The following is a 17,688-nucleotide window of genomic DNA, read 5'->3' on the forward strand; positions in this document are numbered from 1 at the left end:
ACCAGGCTGATATTTCTCATAGTTGTTTACATATATTAGACTGTGAGCTCCTAGAGGATAGGGACTTTCTTTTGCCTTTCTTTGTATACCCCGCCCCTGTGCATAGCACAGTGCCAGTCACATAGTAGGTGCTTAATAAATGTCTATTGACGGGCTGAGTGATTTTTTTTTCAGTCACAGCAACACACATAGACCACTAAGGTGTATATAATAGAGTCTTAGTTATGGAGTCAAATCCTATCTCTGACACTCATCTACTTTCATGACCATGGCCAACTCACTTAGTCTCCCTGGACCTCAGTTTCCCCATCTGTAAAATCAACGAGATTGGCCTAGATGGCCTCCCAGAGCTATGATCCAATGAAACTGAAGACTACAACCCCTCTACATCAATGGAGGGAACCTTCCCAATTGATAAGGGTCTTCATCCTTGAAGTACTGAAGTCAGATGAAGGAACTAAGGATGCTTAGCCTAGGGAAGAGAAGACTCAGGGTGGGGGTGGGGGTGTGGAATGATAGCTGTCTCTAGTCATGTGAGAGAAGGGATTAGACTCTGGCCCCAGAGAGTAGAATCAGCAGCAATGGGTGGTGGTTGTCAAAAGGACAAATGTAGGGTGACCCATCAGAAATGCCTTGAGAGGTGATGGGTTCTCTCTCCTTGGGTGAGGTGGTATGGTAAGTACTCTAGCACAGAGGACAGATGATCAGTGGGTGGAGGTTCCCTTCAAGTATGGGCTGACAACTGACATGGACGTGTATAACCTTTATCGAATCACCTGCCTTTGCAATGAGGAGTGGAAGGGAAGGAGGGTGAAAGAATTTGGACCCCAGAAATGTTTTTAAATGAATATTAAAAACTATTTTACATGTCATTGGGGAAAAAATAAAATATTACATTTGAGACTCAATGGCCACTGAAGACCCTTCCAACTCTCAGATTCCATAATTCTGAAATTCTCGCCCACCATAAGCCTAGGCTCACATTAAAAGGGGCTCAGAATAGCAGAAACAGCCCTTCCTCAATCCTCTGCAGCTAACTTTCTGTATGATGCTGAACAAGTAACTTCCTCTCACCAGGCTGAGGTTTGGACCTCAGTCAAATGATGGTGCTGGAATACACAAAGCCCCTTCTACTGCTAAAGGTCTGCAGGTATTATTATTATTAGTGGGGTAATGGGGGTTAAGTGACTTGCCCAGGGTCACACAGCTAGTGTCAAGTGTCCAACAAACACCTTCATCTGCTGGAGCCATTCTATTCTCCTCCCCAATACTTGTGAAAACATCTGGGTATCTGTGAGGAAAGGAGCAATGGTCTCCTCTCAGTAAGACACAGCCAGCACCATTCAAATTACATTCCTCCGAACCTGTTTTGAGGATTCAGGTCTCAATTCCCCTTCCCTCTGGCAGACAGATCATGTGGTTCAAGTAGCCCTGAGCTGCTCTCAACCAGGTGCTCCCCTGAGAGGACTGAAGGAATGTCCCTGTGTCCCTTCCCCATTACCTAAGAACTCAAAAGAATAATTATGGAAATTAGGGTTAAGAATACTGCATTCTGGTTAGCTAGCTTTCTTGCATAGATTATAATCCTTAAGTAATCAGCCAATGATGAACAAGGGGAGGGTCTATTTTGCATTAGGGACTGGGGATTAAAATGGGGTCTGTTAGCCCCTATCTTTTGCACCTGCCTGCTACACACTGATAGAGGTGCCCAATCTCATGAGAATAAAAATAAACAAGCCCTTGACACATCGCTGCTGATTTCCAGAGAATTATTAAGCAGGGCTCGGTCATTTTCCTCTCAGAATCCTTACTGTGACAACCCCTTTTGAATCATATACTCTTGCCACATTGTTAAGTTGAACCGTCAAACTGATTTGTATCATGCTAATGAAACTGATGACATCCTGTACTAAGAGCCAGGTAAAAACCGAAAGTTAATCCATCTGGATCTGATTGATTTACCAATAGAGAGCTAAAACTTGGATGACCAAGGTCTGTTACCAGTGAGCAAAGAAGGCTTAAATACTTTCGCTTGCAAAGGAATTCTGATCTCCTTTTTTGGAAAGAGTCTCTGCATGTATATGCCTCCTTGCTCTTGGGACAACAGCCTGATGCTGCTCTCTAATCTATTCTGTGAATTTCTCACTGTTTTCCATAGGAGACAGTTATGAAAATATATTTTTCTTAATAAGATATAGATAGTTTTTTTTTAACTAGTGTGGCCTATACACAAAATAATAATGATTGATCTCATTCAGGGTATTTGCTTTCAAAAGCCAAGCTAACCAGCTGTGTGTGTGTGTGTGTGTGTGTGTGTGTGTGTGTGTGTGTGATATTTTGACACATTCCGACTCACCTGTGAAAATAAGCCAAATTTATCCTTAAATGGTAGCAGGTTAGGGAAGTATTTATTCAGCAGATCAATGAGGGGATCCCGATAACCCCACATGATCTCCCCCACTGTTCGGTTCATGAAGGCCCGATGACCGAACATGGTGAATGACAGGCTCATCAGCATCTTCATGGACATGGGTTTGTGTTCCATCATCATTGAGGAGACCTAGAACGTAAGGTGGAGAACAGTGAAGTCATCAGGAGTTCTGGGGTTCAAGACTAGAGGGAGAGGGATCCTCCTGCCTCTGACATTTATTATTATTATTATTATTATTATTATTATTATTATTATTATTATTATTATTATTTTGGGAAGGGGCATTGGGGGTTAAGTGACTTGCCCAGGGTCACACAGCTAGTTAAGTGTCAAGTGTCTGAGGCCAGATTTGAACTCAGGTCCTCCTGAATCCAGGGCCGGTGCTTTATCCACTGTGCCACCTAGCTGCCCAACATTTATTATTATTAAAAACAGTTCCAAGTCCCAGCTAAAACCTCACCTTCTTCTGCACATCCCCCTTAATTCTAAACCTTCCATCTGGGATGATCTCCACTTTATCCTGTCTATAAATTGTTAGTCTATAGCTATTTGCAAGTTGTCTCCCCCATTAGACTGTAAGCTCCCTGAAGGCAGGGACTGTCTTTTGCCTTTCTTTGTATCCCCAGCACTTACCAAGGTGCCTAGCACACAGTTGACCCTTAATAAATGTTGAACAACAGAACAGGAAGTTGATCTGGCTCCATTTCCTGAGATGCGGGAGCAGACTTTCAATTCCCTCCCTTCCCCCACCTCAGCTGTCATGAGACTACCAGAAAGGCAGGGAAAAGTGATGGAAAGTGCAAGAGTTTGCATCTGAGTCACGTTTTCAGGTCAAGTCAGCAAGCATTTATTAAGAGCTTACTGTGTTCTAGGCATGGTGCTAAGCACCAGGAATACAAAGAAAAGCAAAAACAAGCTCTCTGTCCTCAAAGACTTTACAGTTTCATGTTTTAAAGGAATCTAGGGATTCTAAGAGGTAGGGTCAAGGAGGGAGGGAACCCCAGGAAAAGGCACAAGGACTAGAGATGGACAGTCATGTGAGAGGACCATAAAGTATGTGAGGAGGACTAATGTCCCGTAAGTCCAAAAAGCAGGTGGAAGCTAGGTCCAGAAAGGTTTTATATACTGAGCAGAGGAGGAGTTTGGATTTGATCCAGGAGATAATAGGGAGCCACTGAAGTTTCTTGATCAAAGGAGTGACCCCATTTAGACTATGCTTTAGGGGTTGTGCTGGAACTAATTCATATTGTTACATTTCCAGCGTAAGAATTTATACCTCAGAAATCAGCAAATGCTTGATTTATCGTTTTATTGATTGTCTTTGCTTAGGAGAAGACAGTTATTAACATTTGCCGGCACAACAGTGGCTAAGTCCCTTTACCTCTCTCTACTTCAGTCTTCCCATCTGTTAAATGGGCACAGTACCTGACCTCTCCCTCTCCTCCCCACCACCTACATCCTTAGGTAAGTGATAGGATCCTGCCCCCTAAGGAATGTTATGATTAAGACAAGCACATTTCTTAATGGGAGAGAACTGAGTCAAATGTATAAGAATATAAGTCATTCCCCAACTGAGAAATGGTCAAAGGATATGATGGGCAGTTTTCAGATGAAGTAATCAAAACTATTATCATATAAAAAAATACTCTAGGGGCAGCTAGGTGGCACAGTGGATAAAGCACCGGCCCTGGATTCAGGAGGACTCCAGTTCAAATCCGACCTCAGACACTTAACACTGTCTAGCTGTGTGACCCTGGGCAAGTCACTTAACCCCAATTGCCTCACTAAAATAAAAAACAAAAACAAAAACAAAAACAAAACAAAACAAAAAATGCTCTAATGTTTCTTCGACAGCACATATACTAAAACTGAAACAATACAGAGAAGATTAGCACGGCCCCTGCGCAAGGATGACACACAAATTCGTGAAGCGTTCCATTTTTTAAAAAATGCTCTGAATCACTGTTGATTAGAGAAATGCACATTAAAACAACTCTGAGGTACCACCTGACACCTATCAGATTTGGCTAATATGACAAAAAGGAAAATAATAAATGTTGGAGAAGCTGTGGAAAAATGGGAACACTAATGCATTGTTGGTGGAGCTGTGAACTGATCCAATCATTCTGGCGAGCAGTTTGGAACTATGCCCAAAGGGCTATAAAGGTGTGCATACCCTTTGACCCAGCAATACCACTTTTAGGTCTTTTCCCCAAAGAGACGATAAAAATGGGAAAAGGACCCACATGCACAAAAACATTTATAGCTGCTCTTTTTGTGGTGGCAAGGAATTGGAAATTGAGGGGCTGCCCATCAACTGGGGAATGGCTGAACAAGTTGTGGTATATGAATGTAATGGAATTCTATTGTGCTGTAAGAAACAATGAGCAAGTGGATTTCAGAGAAACCTGAAAGGACTTGCATGAAATGATGATGAGTGAGATGAGCAGAACCAGGGGAACATTGTACCCAGTATCATCAACATTATGTGTTGATCAACTGTGATAGATGTGATTCTTCTCAGCAATACAATGGTCCAAGATAGTTCCAAAGGACTCATGATGGAAAATGCTCTCCAAATCCAGAAAAAAAAAAAAAGAACTGTGGAATATGGATGCAGATTGAACTATACTATTTCTTTTGTTTTGGGTGCTGTTGTTTTTCTTTTTTGAGGTTTTTCCTCTTTGCTCTGATTCTTCTCTTATAACATGACTAATGCAAAAATATGTTTAATGTTATTGTACATATATAACCTATATCAGATTACTTGGCGTCTTGGGGAGGGGAGGAGGAAAATTTGAAACTAGAAATCTTATAAAGACAAATGTTGAAAACTATCTCTACATGTAACTGGAAAATAATAAAATACTTTTATAATAAAAAAAACTCTGAGGAACCACCTGACACTTAACAGATTGGCTAGTATAACATAAAAGGATTATGATGAACGGTAAAGTGGATAATACACTGTTGGTGGGGTTGTAAACTGATCCAATCATTCTGAAGAGCAATTTGGAGCTATGCCCAAATGACTATAAAATTGTGCATAAAACCTTTGACCCAGCAATACTACTACTAGTTTTGTATCTCAAAGAGATAAAAAACAAAAAGGAAAGGGACCTGTATGTACAAAAATATTTAAAGCAGCTCTCTTTGTGGTGGCAAAAAAATTGGAAATTGAGGGGATGTCCATCAATTGGGGAATTGCTGAACAAGTTGTGGCATATGATAGTGATGGAATACTATTGTGCTATAAAAAATGGTGAGCAGTATACTTTCAGAAAAACCTAGGAAGACTTAAATGAACTGATGCAAAGTGAAGTGAACAGAACCAGAACATTGTACACAGTAACAGCAATGCTGTATGATGATTAGCCATGAATGAATTAACTATTCTTAGTAATACAACGATCCAAAACAATTCCTAAAGATTTACAATAAAAAATGCTATTGGGGGGCGCAGCTAGGTGGCACAGTGGATAAAGCACCAGTCCTGGATTCAGGAAGACGAGTTCAAATGTGGTCTCAGATACTTGACACTTAACTAGCTGTGTGACCCTGGGCAAGTCACTTAACCCCGTTACCCCACACACACAAAAAAAAATTAAATGCTATCAACCTCCAGAGAAAGAACTGATGGAGTCTGATTGCAGATCAAAGCAAAGTATTTTTCACTTTCTTAATTTTTCTTGTTTTTTTTTGTTGCGTTTTCTTTCATAACACATGCATGACTGTGCATGTATAACCCACATCAAATTGCTTGCCTTCTTAAGGATGGGTGAGGGGAGAGAGAGAATTTGGTATTTATAATTTTTAAAAACAAATGTCAAAAACTGTTTTTACATGTAAGTAGAAAAAATATTAATTTTTTTAAAAGATGAAGAAATGAAAATGCCCTTTGAAAGGCTTAAAGAGGATACACAAATGTAAAACATCCTTACTCTTAATAACACAAACAACAATGGCCACTAATGTGGCCTTGTATTCCTCATTCCTTCTGGAATTTCAAGATGAAATACAAGGACATCTCATCAGTCTGTTTTCTATGACCTTTACAGTTGGCTTGACCTCAATTTCCAGATCCACCAGAGAAAGCAGTCATTTCCCCAAGGTGTCAGGAGTAGGTCACTAACTCTCTCCCAAAACTGGTTATTAACATCAGAAGTGGGATTTCAACCAGGTCTGATGGCTCCAAAACCACCGAGCTTTCCACTATGTCACATCCCTTTCTCCCCATTTCAGTCTTACAACAGCTCTGTGACATAGGGGCTATTATTATCTCCATTTTATTGATGATGAAACTGAGACTGACAGAGGTTAGGTGAATTGTCACACAATTAACAAGTATGTATTCAGTGACAACTATGCACCAGGCTCTGTGCTAAGCTTTGTGGATTCAAAAGAGGGCAAAAAACAGCCCCTGCTCTCAAGGAGCTCACAGTCTAATAGGAGAGACAACATGGGGAAAAAAATCCCAAAACTATGGACAAAGTATATACCAGATAAACTCGAGATAATTAAGAGAGGGGAGGCATTAGAATTAAGGAGACCTGGGAAAGGCTTGTTCAAGGTGGGATTGTAGCTGAGACTTGATGAAAGCCAGGACTGCCAAGAGGTAGAGACAAAGGCGGGGGGAGGGGAGAGAGAGAGAGAGAGAGAGAGAGAGAGAGAGAGAGAGAGAGAGAGAGAGAGAGAGAGAGAGAGAGAAAGAGAGAGAGAGAGAGAGAGAGAGAGGGAGAGGGAGAGGGAGAGAGAGAGAGAAGAAAGGGAGAGAGGAGAGGGAGAAAGGGGAGAGAGAGACACAGAGACAGAGAGGAGAGGGAGAGAATGAACGGAAAGAGAGAGGGAGAGATAGAGACAGAAAGAAAGGACAGAAAGAGGAGAGAGGGGGGAGAGGAAGAAAGAGGAGAGACACAGAGACAGAGAGGAGAGAGAGAGAGAAAGAGAGAGAGAATGAAAAGAAAGAGAGGGAGAGACAGAGAGAAATAGGAGAGAGGGAGAAAGAGAGAGAGAGAGACAGAGAGAGGAGAGGGAGAGACACAGAGAAAGAGTGAGAGAGGGGGGAGAGTGGAGAGAGAGAGAGAGAGAGAGAGAGAGAGAGAGAGAGAGAGAGAGAGAGAGAGAGAGAGTTAGTCAGTCAGTTATTTCCAGGAATGGAAGACAGCCAGTAAAATGCCTGGAGTCACGAGATGGAGCATGTTGTTTGGCCAAGAGGCCAGTGTCACTGAATCAAAGAAGATATGGAAGGGAGTAAAGTATAAGAAGACAGAAAAGACAAAAGGGGGTCAGATGAAAGGACTTAAAAGTCAAACAGAAGATTTTGATACTGAAGGTGATAACGAGTCACAATAGTTTATAGGTTTGAACAGCATCACTCCTTGACTCAAGAAACTTCAGTGGTTCCTGGATCAAATCCAAACTTCTCCTCTGCTCTGCATTTAAAACTGTTCTAGACCTGGCTGCTGCTTTTTGAGATTAGACATTAGTCCTCCTCACACACTCTGTGATCCAGTCAAACTGGCCTCTAAATGCTCCTCTCACATGACTCTCCATCTCGAGTGCTTGTGCCTTTGCACTTAATAAATGCTTGCCGACTTGACCTGAAAACGTGGCTCAGATGCAAGCTCTTGCACTTTCCACCACCCCTCCCCACATTTCTGGGAGACAGCTAGGAGGGGAGAGTGACGAGGGTGTGTGATGTGGTCAGACCTGTGCTTTAAGAAGACCAATCTGACAAATGATTGGAGGATGGACCAGAGAGAGGAGAGACTTGAGGTAAGGGGACCAGAGTCAGTAGACTGTTGAGATATAGTCCAGGTATGAGGTGATGAGGACCTACATCTGAGCGGTGCCAGTGTCAGAGGGGAGAAGATGTCACCAAGGAAAAAGAGGAGAGAGGCCTTAGCAACTGACTGGATACAGGGAATGAGAGAGGGAGAATCCAAAGATGATCCTGGGGAAGCTTAGATGACTCAGAGGCTGATGATACCTTTGACAGTAATAAAGAAGTGAGTAATAGGGGAGGGGTTTGAGAGCAAAGATGATGAGTTCCATTTTAGACATTTGCATTTAAAACATCTACAAGATGGTCCAAAAGGGAGTTAGAAATGGAAGTCTGGAAGTTCGGAAAGAGATTAGGGCTGGATGGGTAGATCTGAGAATTATCCTCATAGAGATGGCAATGAAATCCATGGAAGCTGATGAGATTAGTAAAGAGGGAGAGGGGGGAGGGGAAGAAGAAGAGGAAGAGGGCCTAAAACAAATCTTCGGAAGATGCGGTTAGAGGGTGGGACCTGGATATGGCTCCAATAAAGGAGACTGAGGAGGGGCAGCTAGGTGGCGCAGTGGATAAAGCACCGGCCTTGGATTCAGGAGGACCTGAGTTCAAATCCAGCCTCAGACACTTGACACTTAAGTAGCTATGTGACCCTGGGCGAGTCACTTAACCCTCATTGCCCTGAAAAAACAAAACAAACAAAAAAAGGAGACTGAGGAGTGGTGAGTAGGAGGAGAACCAGGAGAGACCAGTGACCCAAAAACCTAGAGGAAGAGAAGAGGGTGTTCAACAGCATCAAAGGCTTCAGAGAGGTCAAGAACAACAACAACAACTGAGAAAAGGCTAGCAAGGATCGGGGAGATGAGATGCCATCTCAGGTCTTCCTGCCCTCTTACCCACTGTACCATCTAGCTGTCTGTGGCGGTGTGTGCAGGACTCACCAAGACCAACATGTTGGGCACCACGATGTAATCAGTCTCCAGACCATTGGACATTTCAGGCTGGAACACAAAGCTCCGGTACTCTAAGAAGGACACCGTGTCATTGTCATTGAAAGTGATGTTTCGTTTCTGTCTGTATTCTCTGTGAAAACAAACAAAGGGGACCCGTAAGCACCCCATCCATCAACATCTCTCACACGTTCCCCTCTCTCCATTCAACAGGCCATCTCCTCTAGGGTCAGGCCTTCACACAAACTACTCTACCAGCCTCCTAATAGGACTCTTTAATTTGACATGCTATTTTTTTGTTTTGTTTTGGGGGCGGAGCAATGAGGGTTAAGTGACTTGCCCAGGGTCACACAGCTAGTAAGTGTCAAGTGTCTGAGGTCAGATTTGAACTCAGTTTCTCCAGACTCCAGGGCTGGTGCTTTATCCACTGCGCCACTTAGCTGCCCCCCTAGGACTCTTTAATTTAAGAAAGTGTCTCCCCCAGTTAGACAGGAGGTCCTTGAGAGCAGAGACCATCTTCCATTGCTATGTTTATCCCCGGGGCTTAGCAAATTTAGTAAATGCTTTGAAGTTTAATCCCGGGGGGGAAAAAAAAATAAAAAGAAGTAATTCAATGTTTGGGGGCAGCTAGGTGGCACAGTGAATAAAGCACTGGCCCTGGATTCAGGAAGACCTGAGTTCAAATCCAGCCTCAGACACTTGGCACTTATCAGCTGTGTGACCCTGGGCAAGTCACTTAGCCCTCATTGCCCCACAAAGAAAAAAAAAAGAAGTAACTGGAGTTGAAGCCCAATCCCATTTGCTATAGTACCTCCCCCAACCCCAGCTCTCCCTCCCTAGGCATTCTGCCTGATGTTCCTTAACACCCCTCTCTCCCTGTTCTAACAAAAATCTGGAATTCAGACAGCAGGGTCCCGGCCAGTCCTGTCCCTACATGTTTCTAACTACTTGTATAGCGATTTATGGTATCGGGTGTTCTTGGCCCAGCTCCCCATGTGACTAACATTCCAGGGATCCTGTCCAGGGCCGAATAATTCCCACGAGCAGAGTTCTCAATCCCTCTACTTAAGGTAATTAATAGCTCAAAGTCCGGGTCTTCCAGGAAGCCTTCCATGAAAACAAAAATATCAATGCTACCGGAAACAAAACAAAACAAAACAAAACAAAACAAAACAAAACAAAACAAAAAACAAACAAAAGACCTCTGACTTCATTGGTCTAGAGCAGAGATTCTTCAGTTTGCGTGCGCTCTGGACCCCTTGAGCATTTGGTCTGATGAAACCTGATGAATCCCCTCAGAATCACATTTTAAATGCACACAATGAAATATATAGGATGACAAAGGAAATTAAACATTAGTGGAAATAAAGATGTAATTTTTTTTCCTTACTCAAATTGACAAATGCCTGAAATCTACCTATGGTATCCTAGAGAAGAGAAAAGAAGGAGTCAGTGCACCTCAAATTAAAAATAAATCCCAGGGGGCAGCTAGGTGGCGCAGTAGATAAAGCACTGGCCCTGGATTCAGGAGTACCTGAGTTCAAATCCAGTCTCAGACACTTGACACTTACTAGCTGTGTGACCCTGGGCAAGTCACTTAACCCCCATTGCCCTGCAAAAAAAACCCAAACAAACAAACAAAATAATAATAAATCCCTCAGCATAGAGTTCCTGGCAAGGACGTCCATTCATCAGTGAAGATCAGTGCCTGTTCTGCAATGTCTAGTCTTACAGAAGGGTTTTGGAACCCAAGTCCATGAACTTAAAATATTTGGATAAGTGTATTTTAAATTTTTTTTTTTGAAGGTTGGGTCTTCCTATCTCATCCAAGCTGGTAGTGAAACAGTCGCTCATGAGCTCCATTCCCATAGGGATGAGCATGGAAGCTTTTACCTGTTCCATTTTTCTGCCCTGGGTCAGTTTCACAGCCCCTTCCCCCCTCCCCTCCAGGCTCAGGAGATTGGTGGTTGCAGAGTGAGTGGAGACTGACCTCTGCCTCCCCAGTAGGCAGGGACCATTACCTTTGGAAATCCAACATATTTTATTTTATGCACATAAAAAACTGTGACACAGGATCCATGGGTTTCACCTGACTCCTAAAGGAGTCTAGGGCACAAAAAGGGGTTAGGAACCCCTGTCTTGGGGCAGCTAGGTGGCACAGTGGATAGAGCACTGGCCCTGGATTCAGGAAGATCAGAGTTCAAATCCAGCCTCAGACACTTGACACTTACTAGCTGTATATCCATCCTCAGGCAAGTCACTTAATCCCAATTGCCTTATCAAAAAACAAAAACAAAACCCTGTTTTAGGGAGTTAAGTGACTTGCCCAAGGTAGCTCAGCCAATAGGTGTCAGAGGCAGGATTTGAACTCAGATCTTTTAACTCTAAGGCCAGGTCTCCAAACCCAATAGCACATAGTCTCCAGGGCACTATGATTTCTAATTGCTTTTTAACTCTTTGTGTCCCTCAGGTACTCAAGGGCTGGATTTCTGCCTTTGTTTTAGGCCTCTCTAAATACAAGTACCTGTGAAATCCACCTTCTACAAGAAGCTTCCCCCAACCCCTCTTAATTCCAGCGCCTTCTCTCTTTTAATTATCTCCAATTTATCCTGGATATAGCTTGCTTTGAATACAGTTGTTTGCATGTTGTCTCCCCCGTTAGAATATAAGTTCCTTGAGGGTAGGAACTGTCTTTTGCCTCTTTTTGTACCCCCAATGCTTAGCTCAGTGGCTGGCACATAAATAGGTGTTTAAAAAATATTGATTGATTGATTGATTGATTGATTGATTGATTGATTGATTGACTGATTAGGAAGTTAACACACCTGTCCTGAATTAGACATTCACAGGCTAGAGAACTAGGGCTAGGCACCAGATGACCCCAGGGTCCTTTGACCTTCTTGGTCACTTCAGTAATTGGTCAGTAAATGCCTACCATGTGCAAAGTGCTATTCCTATGTGTTCTCACTACATTCCCTCAAAGTAAGTGACTCCCCCAAAGCACCCTCACTCCCCTCCTTAGTTTGCAGGGTTAGAATTCCTACCCTGAGTTGGAAAAGTGTCTAGGCAGTTGTTTCTGCCCCTGATTTCAATGGCCTTTGAGACCAGGTTCCAAGTCTTTATACCAAAGTGTTATTAGCCTTTTCTGCTCCTTCTGCCCCCTGGTAAAATGGCAAAAACAGCTCTGAAGTTGGAGTCAAAGATTTAAGTTCAAATTCCACCAGCGTCACTTACTATCTGTAAAACCTTGAGTAAATTACTTTTTCTTTGGGTCTCCCCTTCTTGGTTCGTAAAATGTTGGGTTTGAACCAGTTGGCTTCAAAAATTGCCTTGGATTCTAAAGCAACAGACAATACTCAATTATTCACATTCGTGGAGAGGGGAACAATACTCCCAGATAAGTTAAACTAATTCACAAATATATGTCCTAATACTCACAAGGTCACTCTATTACAGAGTACCTATCAGTATAGGCAGGCCCTCCAAACCTGTCTGTCCATTAAGTTATGGTAGAAAGAACAATGCATGTGCAGTTAAAGGACCCAAGTTTAAATCCCACCTAGAACCTGTACCTTTAAATCCCACCTAGAACCTATGTGATCTTGGGCAAGTCACCTCTCTGGGGTTCCATTCTGAAAACACTTAACATGAGAGAGTTGGCATCAGATGATGACCTCTGATATCCCTTCTGCCTCCAGACCTGTGACCTTATCACTTTCACTCACAACCAGCCCTCCTCTCCACCCTGCCACTTCCCACCAAATTCACCACAGGGAGGTCTCCTCAACATGGTAAAGTCTTCTCCAGCTCACTCACTCGCGCACGTGCGCTTGCTCTCTCTCTCTCCTTTCTTTTTTCTTTTTTTTTTTTTTTGCGGGGCAATGAGGGTTAAGTGACTTGCCAGGGTCACATAGCTAGTAAGTGTCAAGTGCCTGAGGCCAGATTTGAACTCAGGTACTCCTGAATCCAGGGCTGGTGCTCTATCCACTGCACCCCCTAGCTGCCCCCCAGCTCTCTTGATATCATATGGATGTCAATGGAATGCTCTTGATAGATGTCTGGTCTGTTCTTTTTCCCCTAGACATATGTTTCTCCATGGACATCCTTAATGTTGCTTCTCCTGGGTGATTGCTCATTTGTCACGTGGCAAGGCCTGTTTGTGCCCACCACACACTTCTCCATCATCCTGTTATCAGAGCTGTGATTCAGTGAGGAAAATCACTGTGCCCACTATATTCTGGGTTTGCCCGAAGCTGATAAAATAATCATTTTTATAATGATTTATAATCATTACATCTTCTGAGCAAAGACTGAGTGGGACAGAGAATTGAGAAGCCAGGAATTGGAGACCATGCGAGGACTGATAATGATGAGAATAACCACTGGCATGGATATGTTTGTGTGCATATATAATGAATACATGTGTGATATATATATGTATTGTGAGAAAATAATGGGCTTTGGGGACTCCCAGAGGCCCCCACTGAGAGAGCCTGGCCTTACCTTTCTTTTTCTTTTTTTGGTGGAGCAATGAGGGTTAAGTGACTTGCCCAAGGTCACACAGCTAGTAAGTGTCAAGTGTCTAAGGCCGGATTTGAACTCAGGTCCTCCTGACTCCAGGGCCGGTGCTCTATCTACTGCTCCACTTAGCTGCCCTGGTGTGTTTGTTTGAAGGTCAAAGGGGAAGGCTGGGCTAATCCTCTGGCTCTAAATCTCTGATCAGGTGATGTCATCAGCATGGGGCGCTCCAGGTATTTCAGCTCCCTCCATCAAAAGAGATCTGCCACTTTTCAGGAAGGGAGAGCAGGCTAGGGCACTAAAGGTGAAGTGACAGCCCCCTAACCACTGTGCCAAACTGCTTGTCATACCCATGTCTCCCATGAAGAATCGCCACTCAGAGACGTTGAACGCTTTGCCCCTAGGTTCACAGCAAGAATTGGGAGGGAAGGGGAGGATGTGCCCCTCGGTGGGTCCACTGTTCTCTCCCCTAAGCTGACTGCACTGAGACCTTTGGAGGACAAACCCTAGCCAACCCTCCAGGCTAGAGCTGAGCGATTCCCAGAGTGCCCAGAGTTACTGCTCTTTTGCTTAGAAAGGTACCACCCCATTCGTTTTGCCCTGTGAAGCCATCTCTGTTTGCCCTGAGCTAATAGAACAAGTGGACGGCCTCTGAGCAAAGGCAGAGGCTCTGGGTTAGGGGCCAGAGCAGGGGACCTCACTCATGCTGGGGCCTCAGACGCCAACCTGCCACTTCACCTCTGCTGCCTCAACTTCTTCATCCGTAAAGCTGAGGACCCAGGGGATGCTGGGGTCCCTTCCTGCCCTAAATCAGTGATTCTAAGCCACTCTGTGAGCAATCCCAAGACATATAAGGAGTGCCTGTGATGGAGCAGGAAGTGCCCCAAGCCAAAGGGGAGGAAAGGCAGTTCTTCTGGTCCAGTACTTGCCTAATGACCTGGTAAACTTGGGCAAAGCACTCCCCTCCTCTGTTTCTTCATCTCTAAAAATGAAGGTGGCGGGGGTGGCTAGGTGGTGCAGTGGATTAAGCACCGGCCCTGGATTCAGGAGTACCTGGGTTCAAATCCGGCCTCAGACACTTGGCACTACTAGCTGTGTGACCCTGGGCAAGTCACTTAACCCCCATTGCCCTGCAAAACAAACAAACAAAAAAAAATGAAGGTGGCCTCTGAGCATCAGACCCAGAGTCAGGAAGACCCGAGTTCAAATTGGGCTGTATGACTCTAGGTAAGTTACTTCACCTCAGCCTGCCTCAGTTTTCTCATCTGTAAAATGGAGATAAGAATAGGCCCTCCCTCTCAGAATTGTTGTGAGGATCAAATGAGATAATAATCGTAAAGTGCTTAGCACAGTGCCCAGCACATGGTAGATGCTATATAAATGTCAGCCATTATCATCATCACCATCGTTGTCATCATTGTTATTATTATTATCATTATTCCAGCCCCAACAGTCTGTGCTCTAAGATAATATCTAATATATGCTGTACATGTATGTATGTATATACAAATGTGTGTATGCAAGGTTGGGAATGCGTGCACACATCTTGTTTGTAGGTTGCATTGCTTCTTTCCCCTCCAGCCCCACCCCACCCTCACCATCAGACCAGGAACTCCTTGAAGGCAGGGGCTCTTTATAGCGCATAGTAGGTGTTTAATAAATACCCTAGTGACATTATACTATTCTAGAATTTTGTTCCACATGAGCTCAAGGCAATGTAGGGCCTCCTGGGCCTCTTCCACGAGATGAGCACAGACCTTTCCCTGTCCCCTTCTCTATGACGGGAAGACTTCGGCTGATACAGAGGCCGCCCACTCCTTCCTGTCATGAGTCCCAGAGAGCCGGGATGGGCAGCTGGGTCTGACACCCCCCCCCCGGGGCACCCGACAACCAGAGCCAGCCAGCCTGCCGGCAGCATGAAACAGCAACGACAGCCGCTCGAGCCTACCTAGGGAGCTCCTCACCTGTACACATAAGGCCCCCGCTCCTCAATGCTGGGCTTCTCCCCCTTCAGCACCTGTTCTGGGTTGAGGACGTGGAACAAGTACACGGACATGTAGAAGGGGATGGGGATCTCCTTCCACATCTCGAAGGACAGGCTGTTGGGGTCGATCTTGACATTCTGTGGAGGGAAGCACACTCAGTCAAAAACAATAGCAGGATTCACAAGGTTTGTTTACCCTCCAAATCCACAACAAATGAAAAGTCTTTTCATAACAGCTGCCTCAGTGGGTACCAAAGCCCTAGATCTGGCCTCTGAAACAAGGGCATAAGATGCTGACATCTCCAGGAAAGATAGGGAGTGTCCACAGACCCTGTGTGGGCAGGTCCAGGAAGGATGGCTATGCATCCTGGATATCTGGTTCACAAGTGCCCAGCTCTAGGGACCTCCGACATCATCTAATCCAACTGCCTCATTTTACAGACAAGGAAACTGAGTCTCAGAGAGGTTAAGTGACTTGGACAAGGTCACATGGATTGTATAGGTTCAGTGGGAGGAACAGAAACTGGCATTACAAGGACCAAGCTCAGTCCCCTAAGCCCTAGCTTCTTAAACTGTGGGTCCTGACCCCATATGGGGTCACATAACTGAATGTGGGGATCACAAAAAATTTGGCAACAGTAAAAGGTTATGTATACCTATTTTATATACTCAGGGTTGCTTGAACATTTCTCCAGTTAAAAGGGGTCACGAGTGGGAAGCATTTAAGTAGGCCTGCTCTAGGGAAGAGGAGAAAATATCCCTCCCTTCCTTCTTTGCAAGGGAAGTGGGAAGGGGAACTATGGGTTTTTCACATGCTGTTGACTTCAATTGAGATGACAAGGAGTTTTAATAGCTTCTCTGCCCTCTTTTTATTCTTTATTGTCAGAGACAAAGCTCTGGGAAAGGAGAGGGGGAGTGGCTGGAAGTAATGTAAAGGAAATACAGTAATGTAATTGGAAACGAAGGTAAAAGAGATATGTGTGTACATGTAAATATGCAGGTATGTATATATGCATGCATGTGTGCATGTTATGTGTATTTGTGTATGTATGAGTTGTATGTATACACACACACATATATATATATATATGGATTTTTTTTTAAAGATGTAGTACAGTGGAAAGGATGTTGATTAGACAAGAAGACCTGGGTTCAGATTCTGCCTCTGATGCATACCTAAGACCCTGGACAAACCACCTAGCTTCCCTGGGCCACAGTTTCCTTATCTGTAAAATAAGCTGGTGTCTCAGCAGCAAAGATGGGGTGGGGTAGGGGGGATGCTAAGGAGTGACTGTGGTAGGTCTGAACCCATTTGCCCAGGGCCCAGGGGGCATAGGGGGAAGTATTCCACCCCCACCTCCCAGGTGTTGGGAGGAATGTTCATACTTGGCTCTTGAATTATCTTTGAAGTAATTATATCCCTTTGAAGAAGCCAAAAAACTAGAAAACAGGAGATGGGGGGGTGCGACTTGAGGGCTTCTGAGGTCCCTTCTCCGTTTCCATCTGTGAACCATGAACCACACTGTGTCTGCCAACAAATCTGGGCAGAAGAAAACCAGGCCATGCCCGGGGAGCAGCTTTCCCAGGGTTCGGCTGCCCGGCGGTTCCACTTCTAGCCCAGTTAACCAGTCAAATTAAATCACTTCAGCATCTGTGCAGCCAGGCATTCTTTCTGCTAGAAGCTAGCTCAGAACATGGGCATGGGCAGCTGCAACTGTATTACCAGGGCATCCCCACCCCCAAACACCCAACACCCAGGGAAACAATCTGCTCATCTCAGGCCCTCCTGGCTTGGCCAGATCAGTCCTTTGTTGACCTAAACAGCCCGATCTCCCTCCCTGGGGAAATCACAGGAGAGGTCCTTTTGTGGGGACAAAGAATTGGAGAGGGAAGGGGTCCCCACCTGCCTGGGAATGGATGAACTAATCATGGTATATGCATGTGTGTATGTGTGTATATATATATGTGTGTGTGTGTATGTATATATGTATATGTGTATATATATATATATATGAATAAACAATGAAAG

The 17,688-nt window shown here is 44.3% G+C and overlaps 1 protein-coding gene and 1 non-coding gene across 2 annotated transcripts in view; one reads left to right on the forward strand and one right to left on the reverse strand.

Annotated features, from left to right (window-relative positions):
• The window catches only part of SCARB1 (scavenger receptor class B member 1), a 112,146-nt gene that overhangs the window by 34,454 nt on the left and 60,004 nt on the right, over positions 1–17,688 (reverse strand). The window contains 3 exon segments of the mRNA XM_043963721.1: positions 2,357–2,560; positions 9,149–9,290; positions 15,640–15,797. Coding sequence (XP_043819656.1) covers positions 2,357–2,560; positions 9,149–9,290; positions 15,640–15,797 — 504 coding nt within the window.
• On the forward strand, positions 4,271–4,376 carry LOC122737501. Its single transcript, XR_006354336.1, has one exon. It is a non-coding gene; the product is annotated as a U6 spliceosomal RNA (small nuclear RNA).

The sequence above is a fragment of the Dromiciops gliroides genome, chromosome 1 (genome assembly GCF_019393635.1).
Source record: "Dromiciops gliroides isolate mDroGli1 chromosome 1, mDroGli1.pri, whole genome shotgun sequence".
Lineage (NCBI taxonomy): Eukaryota > Metazoa > Chordata > Mammalia > Microbiotheria > Microbiotheriidae > Dromiciops > Dromiciops gliroides.